Source organism: Eriocheir sinensis, unplaced genomic scaffold (assembly GCF_024679095.1).
Source record: "Eriocheir sinensis breed Jianghai 21 unplaced genomic scaffold, ASM2467909v1 Scaffold1264, whole genome shotgun sequence".
NCBI classification, from domain to species: Eukaryota; Metazoa; Arthropoda; class Malacostraca; order Decapoda; family Varunidae; genus Eriocheir; species Eriocheir sinensis.
The window spans coordinates 58,304-70,000 of NW_026110589.1; the positions used below are offsets into that span (position 1 = coordinate 58,304).

The 11,697-nt window shown below is 50.2% G+C and overlaps 1 protein-coding gene and 2 pseudogenes across 1 annotated transcript; 1 reads left to right on the forward strand and 2 right to left on the reverse strand.

Moving 5' to 3' along the window:
- Window positions 1-3,643: 3,643 nt before the first annotated feature.
- LOC126989663 (neurotrophin 1-like) lies at window positions 3,644-4,700 on the forward strand (annotated as a pseudogene).
- A 2,763-nt stretch (window positions 4,701-7,463) lies between these two features.
- LOC126989664 (neurotrophin 1-like) lies at window positions 7,464-8,656 on the reverse strand. The gene is made up of 2 exons (XM_050848271.1): window positions 8,599-8,656; window positions 7,464-8,465 (listed from the first exon to the last, which is right to left on the reverse strand). Exons 1-2 carry the CDS (start codon window positions 8,620-8,622, stop codon window positions 7,608-7,610), a joined length of 882 nt encoding a protein of 293 aa, XP_050704228.1. The 5' UTR covers window positions 8,623-8,656; the 3' UTR covers window positions 7,464-7,607.
- Window positions 8,657-9,408: 752 nt separating this feature from the next.
- On the reverse strand, window positions 9,409-11,028 carry LOC126989665 (neurotrophin 1-like; annotated as a pseudogene).
- Between the last annotated feature and the right edge of the window lie 669 nt (window positions 11,029-11,697).

Genomic DNA, 11,697 nt, shown 5'->3' on the forward strand with positions numbered 1-11,697 from the left:
TTTTCCTCCTTCAGTCTCTCTCTCTCTCTCTCTCTCTCTCTCTCTCTCTCTCTCTCTCTCTCTCTCTCGTCGCTCCCCTTCGTTCTATAACAACCGTCAATTGCTACTTCAAGACCACATAATATTACTGCGCTTCTCTCTCTCTCTCTCTCTCTCTCTCTCTCTCTCTCTCTCTCTCTCTCTCTCTCTCTCTCTCTCTCTCTCTCTCTCTCTCTCTCTCTCTCTCTCTCTCTTCCGTAACAAACAATTGCCCTAACACCATCAGACACGGCCGCCGTTCTTAATGATCACGTTCGTAACAGCTGTTGGTGGTGGTCGACAGATGCGCAGGAGGAGGAGGAGGAGGAGGAGGAAGAGGAGGGGGAGGAGGAGGAGGCAGGAAGACTAGGCGAGGCAGATATCGACGAGGGTAAGAGTATGGAAGAGAATGGGGTATGGTTAAGGAGCGTTCAAACATTGGTGATAGGACAGGTGTGTGTGTGTGTGTGTGTGTGTGTGTGTGTGTGTGGTGAGAAGTTGGATGGTAGTGAAAGAACTGAGGGAAAAAAAAAACGATTGAAAAAGAGGGAAAAGTATAAGAAAATAAGAATTCAATACGTAAATAAAAGGAGGAAAAGAAAAACTAGGAGAGGTGGAAGACAAAACCGCAAGGAATGGGAAAGGAGGAAAAAAAAAGTGAAAGGCTAAGGAAGGAAGAGAACAACGAATGAGGAAATGGAAGTAAAAGTGGACCAAGAAAGTAAACGCGAACTAAAAAAAAAAAAAAAAAAAACAAAATACTCCCCCACTAGTTGTTTTCCTCCACCCGACCGTTACAGAGCAGAGCCTCCACTAACAAGGCCCAACTCTCAGCCTCAGTCAGAGAAGAGCGTCAGAAAGTACAATTACGAGTTTTCTTTGGTTAAAAAAATTCATTCTGTCCTGAAACGAAACCTAACTCCCCGTCTTCCCCACTTGTTGTTTCCCTCACCCCGACCGTTACTTCCATTTACTCCACTAACAAGGCCCAACTCTCAGCCTCAGTCAGAGAAGAGCGTCAGGAAGGACAATTACGAGTTTTCTTTGGTTAAAATTTTCATTCAGTCCTAAAACGAAAACTAAATCCCCGTTTCTTGTTTTCCTCACCCCGACCGTTACTTCCAGAGCAGAGACTCCACTAACAAGGCCCAACTCTCAGCCTCAGTCAGAGAAGAACGTCAGGAACAACAATTACGAGTTTTCTTTGGTTAAAAATTTCATTCTGTCCTTAAACGAGAACAAACTCCCCCGTTTCTTGTTTTCCTCCTCCCGACCGTTACTTCCAGAGCAGAGCCTCCACTAACAAGGCCCAACTCTCCACCTCAGTCAGAGAAGAACGTCAGGAAGGACAATTACGAGTTTTCTTTGGTTAAAATTTTCATTCTGCCCTTAAAAGCAAACTAAATCCCCGTTTCTTGTTTTCAGAGCAGAGCCTCCACTAACAAGGCCCAACTTTCAGCCTCAGTTAGAGAAGAACGTCGGGAGCAATTACGAGTTTTCTTTGGTTAAAATTTTCATTCTGCCCTTAAAAGCAAACTAAATCCCCGTTTCTTGTTTTCAGAGCAGAGCCTCCACTAACAAGGCCCAACTCTCAGCCTCAGTTAAAGAAGGACGTCAGGAAGGATAATTACGAGTTTTCTTTGGTTTAAAATTTAATTATGTCCTTATATGAAAACAAATTCCCCCGTTTCTTGTTTTTCTCCTTCTGCTCATCATTTGCAGAACACAGTCTCCACGAGGTAAGCACAACTTTTTTTTTTATATAATTTTACTTTTCCTGAATAAATTATAATATATTAGCTATTATTTTTATTTCTCTCTCTCTCTCTCTCTCTCTCTCTCTCTCTCTCTCTCTCTCTCTCTCTCTCTCTCTCTCTCTCTCTCTCTCTCCTCTAATTCTTTTAAGGAGCAGTGAGTAGCGGGCTTTTTTTTCACATTTGTTTCATCTTTTATGCCCTTGAACTGACCCTCTGCTGTAAAAACAAAAAAAAAAAAAACAAATCTACTTACATAGAATGAATAATTATGATTTTACAGGGAACACAACAAAACCTTGAATTTTTTTTATCCGAATTTTGATATATAGGTAAAGTTAGGTACGTAAAGTTGGGAGCATACACCATGGCTGCGCGTGGCGGCGGTGCTCATCTCCGTCACATCAGCCCTTTGAACCTGTGGAGGGAGAGAACCCTTAACCCGACACATGGCCGCGGGACACCCGGGTTACCACAGTGTACCTTCCCCAGGTTTCCCAGGTACCCATTTATGGACCATCCCGAAATTAAGGAAGAACAGCTGCACTGCAAACAATACTCAGAAGTTAGAAAGGTACACACATTTGTACAACAGCCATACAGAGAAGACGCAGACGAACACCTAGCTGACATATCACTACTGAAAAATAGCAATAAAGGAAGTGAGAAAATAGAAGAAAGGAAAAATTACTTAAAAAAAACGCTGGAAGGAAAGACAAAGAATTCAGAAGGCTAAAGCACATGTGCAAAACCAGTGGAAAAAAAAAAAAAACCTAGATGACAAGTGAATATTGAAAAAGAAAATAAAAGTTAAAGCACGAGAACATTGACATTGACTGAAAAAAAATCCGGGAGCCGTTGCAAAGGCATATCCCGGGACTACCTCTGATATGATATGATCTGGGTGGGCTGCACGCCAACTACCAGGCCGGGAATCGAACCCAGGCATGTAGATTTGTAGTCAGGGACGCTAACCACTGCACCGCGGAGAAGTAGTTATGTAAGACAACGTTAAAAATGGAAGAAAGGTTAACACATACATGGATAAAATGATTACACTCTCCTAACATGGCTGCCTTACTACTGGCTCCACATGTTTACAGCACACCCTCCAGACACCAGAGATTAGATTTACTCTCATGTGCATGTTAATCGACAGCTGGAGTAGGTGGTTAGGAATATATGTCTTGATGCGGGCTTCCCTTTGAACTAGATTATGAGCTACACATCTTAGGCTTTCAGAGGTAACAAACAGACAAGAAAGAACAACTAATGGTGTCTGAATGTAGATCGTAAATATGCTAGTGGTGAGTCACGGTTTCATCACCACGCTCTTTTTACACCTTCACTTCGCTCATCGCCGTAATAGTTCTGTTATGATTTCTTGAACTACAACCGTGAGCGTCGTTTTGGAATGACAGAACGGTAAACTTATCCCGAAAAGGTGCAGCTCATAATAGTGCATCAGGTGCTTGCGATCAGCAGGCCGCTGAGCGTGCGGGTGTGAGGCGTGCTTCCCGGCAGGCCTCTGTGCACCGCAAAACCTCTAAGAGGCGGCCCTCCGGGGGAAACGTCTCAACCTCCTTTCCCTTCGGGCCACGCAGAGGACGTCTCATTCATCACGGAAACAAACAGCTTCACATGGATGATTTATTTGACCGCTCATCTGGAAATCAAGGTCCATCCACCTCAAAGCCTTCCCCCAGACCCCGCCCCCATATTGGCCGTGTCATCAGGCCTTCACTTCCCCCAACCCCCTCCCCCGTCAGCCACCGCCCAGCACTCCCCCCGCCCCATTCAACAGGCTGTGCACTGAACGCGCGCCAGAGTCGCTGGGCTGCTATTTGAACGAGGGCGGTGCCGCGGTATATAAGCGAGGGTGGCGCGGTGGAAAGACACACTTCTGCGACTTCCGCTTCTACAGCACCTGAGTGATGATGGCAGCGGTGAGGCTCCTGGTAAGTTGGGAGCGGATGCACAGGTGTAGTACAGGTGTAATACCAGACAGGACACACTTCCTCAGGTGGTGCAGCAGGCAGAGCTCTTGCGGAAACAGCCAGAGATCGAAACCTAATACACAATCTCCCGCAGGCGGCGCTGGCGGCGTTCGCCGTCGTCCTGGGCGATCAGACGTCCCACGTGAGCATCAGCCACGGCAGAGCCCCGGCCGTCCACCAGCCGCGGCCCCGCCCGGTGCCCCACCAGAGCCAGAGGCCCACCTACGGCCCTCAGCCACATCCTACCCGCCCATCCTACCGCCCACAGCCAACCTACCCCCCACGCCCTACCTACACCCCACGACCCACCTACCCCCCACCTACCCCCCCCGACCCCCCGACCCCACCACTCCAGCTTACGGCGTCCAGCCCCACGCACCCTCAGGATACGGCTCCGACGTGCCCGCCTGCGCCGCCGCTAGCGGCAAGCCGTGGTGCCTCGAGGACGAGGAGTACCCCATGTACGAGATCCAGGGGGCCGCCGAGCAGAACGCCGACAAGCTGCTGTCCCTGTACGCCGACGTGGCGGACCTCAACACGGAGCTGTCCGTCGACCTGCCCGGCTACTATAAGGAGGAGACGTACCTCTGCCCCTCCGAAACCGCCTACGTCAGGCCGCTGCGCGCCGTCAACTCGGATGGCAAGTGGCGCTTCATCGTCAACGGCATCAAGGTCCACTACGAGACCCTGACGCAGACCACGCGCCTCGAGGAGTGCCTCAAGGAGGGCTACGCCTGCCCGCTGGTGCCCGAGTGCTACGAGTCCAAGTGCCTCCAGAAGTCCATCTACCACCGCTTCCTCGTCTACGACCCCTACGACAAGTACTTCCCCTTCGCCATCGAGACCTTTCTGCTGCCCGCCAGCTGCGGCTGCCTCCTCGGCGCCTCCACCCTCGACCACTAACTCCACCAGCAGCAGCATCACAACTCTCACTCCCAACATGACCTACCACTGATCTCCCGCCTGCAGAGTGCTCGACTCGCCCCCTATTCCTAGTCTAAGCCCGCCCCAAGCCTCGTCCCGGCTTGCCATGGCCCAACCCGGCCACACGTGAAGAAAGCAGTTCTCTAGTCATCTTGGTGCTCAACAAAGCCTCAACTTGCTCAGCGCAATACAAGTACTATTTATACTAGATTACTTCCTGAGACAATAAACATTCATGCATTATTATTTGTTTTCTCTGAATGGCCCACAATTTCCTGCCCCGGTATTGCTGTCGTCTTGGTCATGCTGTAACGTCCCTTGACTCTTCTCGCTGCCTGGGTGTTGACGAGCGACGCGTTGGTGTGATGACGTTCTCTTGTCTTGGGGAAAGTGTGCAAAGGATATTTTGAGGAATTTGATCGAGCAGTATCATAAGAAAACATAATTACTGAAAAAATTATCTTAACTCTATATCAATGTGGTTTTTTTCTGCAGGTGAAAGATGACGGCATCGATGACGGGAAAGTATGGGATGCTAAAGAAATGTACTTTACGTCACCATTTTTTTCGTCCTAGTTTTCTTTTTGTTACAACAGTTTATTTAGTATTTTTTTTTTATCACTACACGCAGATTCAAAGGTATAGGAAATCACTTAAATAACTCTCCAGTAAACAGAATGTCTAAATGAGCCTAGTCAAAGACGAATGTGTTTCACGCCTCGCCAGCACACCGACGCGATGCTCCACTACCGCTTCATCTTTGTGCTCACCAACTGGTCTTTGAGGATCAGTTCATGGCAACCTCTGAAGACGCTTAAAAAATATTCTATGGTGCAAAGGGATGATGATAAGGAGGCGAAGGAGGTGGGTGGGAGGGAGAAGGGGGGGATGGGGAGGAGGAGGATGGGGGGATGTGAGGAGGGGAGGGGGCAGAGGAGGAGAAGGAGGGAAGGGGAGAAGAAGGTGGGGGAGGAAGAGGAGAAAACACAGAGGAGTGGGCAACAGAAAGCTTGTTGGCTTATAACAGGGGTGCGTGTTTTAAAGAAGTGATTTACCGGTCAGGCAATGCAGTGATTTGCAGAACAGATTAAAGCACTTTCTGTATATATGGAGACGCTCAATTCACTCCTGTTGCAATGAAGTAACGGTCAAATATCGTTTTCGCACTAAATAAATTCGCCACTATAAAAATTGCCAGCGCCATGGAGGGCTTGGGCTGACCACCAGGCCCCTGAAGAAGGCCTACAGGCACTACAGGCGAAGACGTAAAAAAAAATAATAATAATAATAAAAAAAAAAAAAAATAATAATAAAAAAAAATAATAATAATAATAATAATAATGATAATAATAAATAGAAAAAAAAAAATGCTTCTGCAGAAAGTTCGTTCCAATAACTGGCGACCCTATCCAAGAAAAATAACTCCTGGTGCTGCCTGCGTTTCATCGGCCAGCTTGAATGGGTTGGCCGTTAGTTTTAGTTACCGGATTAGTATGGAGCTCAAGAAATTGGAGTGATCGACGTTCTTGAACTTTTTCAGGTAGTCAAAGACTTGTTTCAAATCCCCCAAAGTCGTCTTTTCAGAGTGAAGAGGCTGAGTCGCTTGAATCGTTTTTCATCCACCTGTGCCCTCAAAGGTGGTGGCATTTTTCATGGTGCATTGCTGTGCTCTCTCCAGTGAACTAGCTCAATGGCCCTTTTATAATTAGGGGACCAGATCTGTACTGCGTATTACAGGCGAGGTCTTAACAATGAGGAAAGCGAAGGGAGGCGGTGGCTGAGTCGTCAAAGTAACGGCCTCGTGTTCAGGAAGGACGCGAGTTCAATCCCCGCCCGGTGCTACCAAGCTGGGATTTTTCAGCCGCCGCCGAGTGGTTTAAAACTACCCACATGCTGTCCAGAAGACCACCTATCAACCCGGACTCTAGATTCTAGGATCAAAGATGAGCTCTGGGAGGGCAGCATGAGCCAATGCAAGATGGCGCCACTATAAACACTCGCCTGCGCCAGAACTGGGCCGACCATCAGGACCTACCGGAAAGAAGCCTTGGACCGACCATCAGGATCCACCGGGAAGAAGCCTACCGGCGCAATAGGCTGCAATGTAAAAAAAAAAAAAAAAAAAAAAAAAAAAAAATTATTCCTGCGGACTTACTATGAGATATCTTCGCGATGATGCCGATCATGCTAATAAACTTTTTATATGCAGACTTACAGCAGTTTGCATGTATCAGGCCATTGCTGATATCGAGCTAAAGATCTGACTTCTCAAGTACGACCTGCAGACTCTTCCCACGCATTGTGTATATATGTTAACTAATTTTGAAGCCGAAGTGCATGACTTTACATTTATCAGGGTTAGAGGATGCTGCACCATTTTGAGACCACTGATAAAGGTCCTTGTGGATGACTTGTCAATCGGCCATAGGAGACACTTTCCTTCCACTTCAGTGTCATCAGCAAACTTTGATGTGGATGAAGCACTTCTTTTGGTTTCAGAGTGTGTAACGATCATACATTGCTCATCTTTGTTCAAATGTTAAAGGGTGGCAAGGCGTAAAGACCAGAAAAAAAAGTAGAATACAATAATGATACCAGGGAGTATTAATGCATTATGTTTATTGTCTGAGAAAATGATCCTGAAATGCTACAATATAGCACGACAGTTAAATATAAACAGAATATTAAATATGACTAATGAATTGCGCTGAGCAAGTTGAGGCTTTGTTGAGCACCAAGATGACTAGAGAACTGCTTTCTTCACGTGTGGCCGGGTTGGGCCATGGCAAGCCGGGACGGGGCTTGGGACGGGCTTAGACTAGGGATAAGAGGCGAGTCGAGCACTCTGCAGGCGGGAGAGGTCAGTGGGTAGGTCATGTTGGGAGTGAGAGTTGTGATGCTGCTGCTGGTGGAGTTAGTGGTCGAGGGTGGAGGCGCCGAGGAGGCAGCCGCAGCTGGCGGGCAGCTTGAAGGTCTCGATGGCGAAGGGGAAGTACTTGTCGTAGGGGTCGTAGACGAGGAAGCGGTGGTAGATGGACTTTTGGAGGCACTTGGACTCGTAGCACTTGGGCACCAGCGGGCAGGCGGAGCCCTCGTTGAGGCACTCCTCGAGGCGCGTGGTCTGCGTCAGGGTCTCGTAGTGGACCTTGATGCCGTTGACGATGAAGCGCCACTTGCCATCCGAGTTGACGGCGCGCAGCGGCCTGACGTAGGCAGTTTCGGAGGGGCAGAGGTACGTCTCCTCCTTATGGTAGCCGGGCAGGTCGACGGACAGCTCCGTGTTGAGGTCCGCCACGTCGGCGTACAGGGACAGCAGCTTGTCGGCGTTCTGCTCGGCGGCCCCCTGGATCTCGTACATGGGGTACTCCTCGTCCTCGAGGCACCACGGCTTGCCGCTAGCGGCGGCGCAGGCGGGCACGTCGGAGCCGTATCCTGAGGGTGCGTGGGGCTGGACGCCGTAAGCTGGAGTGGTGGGGTAGGTGGGTCGTGGGGAGTAGGATGGTCGTGGGGAGTAGGTGGGTCGTTGGGTGTATGTAGGGCGTGGGGGGTAGGTGGGTCGTGGGCAGGTAGGGCGGGGGTAGGTTGGCTGTGGGCGGTAGGATGGGCGGGTAGGATGTGGCTGAGGGCCGTAGGTGGGCCTCTGGCTCTGGTGGGGCACCGGGCGGGGCCTGGCGTGGGGCCGCGGCTGCTGGACGGCCGGGGCTCTGCCGTGGCTGATGCTCACGTGGGACGTCTGATCGCCCAGGACGACGGCGAACGCCGCCAGCGCCGCCTGCGGGAGATTGTGTATTAGGTTTCGCTCTCTGGCTGTTTCTGCAAGAGCTCTGTCTGTTGCACCACCTGAGGGAGTGTGTCCTGTCTGGTATTACACCTGTACTACACCTGTGCATCCGCTCCCAACTTACCAGGAGCCTCACCGCTGCCATCATCACTCAGGTGCTGTAGAAGTGGAAGTCGCAGAAGTGTGTCTTTCCACCGCGCCACCCTCGGTTATATACCGCGGCGCCGCCCTCGTTCCAAAAATAGCAGCCTACCGACTCTGGCGGGAAGGTTGCCGCTTGCAAGGCGCGGCCAAGCGGCGCTTGCCGTGTATGGCCTGCGCGGGCTGGGGTGGGGCTGAGGGGGGTGCAGAGAGGTGGTCGGGAGGGAAAGGGATGGGGAGGTGAAGGGCTAATGACCGGATGGACGGAGAATGCAATGACTTGGAAATCTTGACTGAGCTAATAACGTTTGGCAATCCTTCGGGTGGCCACCAAGACGGCCGCAGCGAGGAGCGTCTGGCGAACATACACACGCACCGCCAACGCCTCGGCCTTGAGCCCTTGGTCAGGCCTCATAAATGTTGTGTTGCAGAAGACAATTTTCGATTCCCTTTTATTTTCAGTGTGAAAGAATTGTAGAATGAAATGTGTTATTTGCTCTTTCATTTTGATGGGCGCCACGGTCTTGTGGGAGGGCCGTGGCGAGACGGCTGGAACCCGAGTATCCCCCCGTGGCGTCAGGAAGCTCATCCTTCTTCAAACCCGAAGCTAAATTCCCAAAGAAGCGACCTTGCCTGAGGATGGCTAAAAGCTGACAAGATAAAGAAGAAAAAGATATGCTCTTTTATTTTACACTTGCAATATAATATATATTAATATCTGTATGTTACATATTATCACATCGAGATGACTAGAGAACTGCTTTTACGTGTCGCTGTTCGCCGGGCTAGGGCCTCGAGGGGCGGGTTACATACACCCGCGGGTTTTGCTTGAGGTAGATAAGTTATGTGTTCGTGATAGGAGCTGTTTATAGTGGAACCTAAATAATGAAAATAAAAAGACAGACAAAACCATAGAGACCTGATAAGAAACTTAGAGAAATGAAGCTGATAAAAAGCTCAGAGACAAGTGCGATTACTGTTGGGAGGAATCCGTCATCACAGGGGCAGGATCAGTGAAACTTGATGTCGTAAATTTAGTGGTCAATAGTATAGGCGCCGAGCAGGCAGGCGCAGCTGGCGGGCAGCTTGAAGGTCTCCACGGCGAAGGGGAAGTACTGGTCGTAGGCGTCGTAGACGAGGAAGCGGTGGTAGATGGACTTCTGGAGGCAGGAGGACTCGTAGCACTCGGGCACCAGCGGGCAGGCGTCGCCGGCGGTGAGGCACTCCTCGACGCGCGCGGTCTGCGTCAGGGTCTCGTAGTGGACGTCCACGTTGTTGACGACCACGCGCCACTTGCCCTCCGTGTTGACGGCGCGCAGCGGCCTGACGTAGGCGGTGGCGGAGGGGCAGAGGTACGTCTCCTCGTCCAGGGTGTTGGGCCGCTCCACCGACAGCTCCGTGTTGAGCTCCGCCACGTCGGCGTACAGGGACAGCAGCTTCTCGTAGTGGTACTCGGCGGCGTGCTTGATCTCGTAGAGCGGGTACTCGGCGTCCTCGAGGCACCACGGCTTGGTGGTGTTGGCGCAGGCGGGCTGGGGTGCTCGCCGTAGGAGGGCTGGGGGTGGGGGTGGGGGTGGTCGGCGGGTTGTGGGTGGTAGGATGGCGTGGTGTGGTAGGAGGGTTGTGCGTGGTGGCGAGCCGGGGCGTGGTGGTGGGCGGGGGCGTGGTGTGCCGGGGCGTGGTGGTGCGAGGAGCTGTGGTGGTGAGCTTTGGCGCCGCCGAGGCTGAAGGTGACATGCGAGCTCTGGTCGGCGAGGACGACGCCCACCACCGCCAGCGACACCTGCGGGGACGGCGGCCTCGTTAGTGTGTGAAGGAAGGGAAGGAGGGCGACTCGTGACGGAGAGGCGCAGCTTGTTGCAACGTACGGCCGTGACAGAAGGAGGAATGAGGACAGCAGAAGACAGAAGGAAGAATGAGGACAGCAGAAGACAGAAGGAAGAATGAGGACAGCAGAAGACAGAAGGAAGAACGAATGCAGTGGTGAATGGAGAAGAAAGAAAATGCTCACGGAGGAGAACGAAAAAAGGGGAGCAAAAAAAAAAAAAAAAAAAAAAAAAAAAAAGAATCTCGTAGAAGTAAGGTGAGATTTATGGACATAGGAGAAACAAAATAGGAATAGAAAGGTAAGGAAACAAAACGAGAAAAACGGCGGATGATAAAGACAAGGGAAGCAAATATCAACAAATCACATCAATACGTCATATATCCACATCACTCTATAGTCACTCATCAACCCATCGAAGCATCACGTACCAGGTATCCTAAAGCCATGATTCTGCTACTGCTGCTTCTGCCTCCTGCTGCTGGTACTCCGTCTGCTCGCGGCGGTCGTTGGAAGAGTGTGTATGGACTTAGCACAGTACCATCCTTATATATGGGGGTGGTTGGCCCTCGACGTGGCCCTCGGTAGCCTAAAATGTGGTCAGTCTGCGTGAAACCAAAGACCGAGCCCAGAGATGCAACTAGGCGACGGTGACCTTGTGAGAAGAGAAGAGAAAGCGATGGGCGGTGTCTCAAGGTCGATAACTGGTACTCTTGTGTTTGAATTGACACTGGAGGTTGAGGGGAAGCCGGAGAAGGATACATAGAGAGACAGATAGGTAGATAAATATAGATAGATAGACAGATAGGTAGATAGATAGATAGATACAGGGAAAGAAAGAGGACGGCGAAAGATAGGTAGGTAGGTAAGTAGATAAACAGATAGAGATAGATAGAGATAGAGGGAGAGATAGAGATAGACAGTGAGAGGGAAAGAGAGAGAGAAAAGGATCCTTGTCTTTGTATTGACTTTGGAGCTTGAGAGAGAGAGGACGGCGAAAGATAAACATAGATAAAATCAGAGATAGATAGAAACGGAGAGATAGAGATAGACAGAGAGAGGGAAAAAGAGAGAGAGAAGGATCCTTGTCTTTGTATTGACTTTGGAGCTTGAGAGAGAGAGAGAGGACGGCGAAAGATAAACATAAGATAGACAAAGGACATATAGAGACATATTAAAAGAGAGATATAGATATGGACAGAGTGAGGGAAAAAGAGAAGGTCCATTCTATTTGTGTCGACTTTGGAGGTTGAGGGG

Coding starts and splice junctions, on each gene's coding strand:
- LOC126989664 (XM_050848271.1), bottom strand. CDS start 8,622: ATGATGGCAGCGGTGAGGCTCCTG. Junction 8,466..8,598: donor TGGCAGCGGTGAGGCTCCTG/GTAAGTTGGGAG, acceptor AATCTCCCGCAG/GCGGCGCTGGCGGCGTTCGC.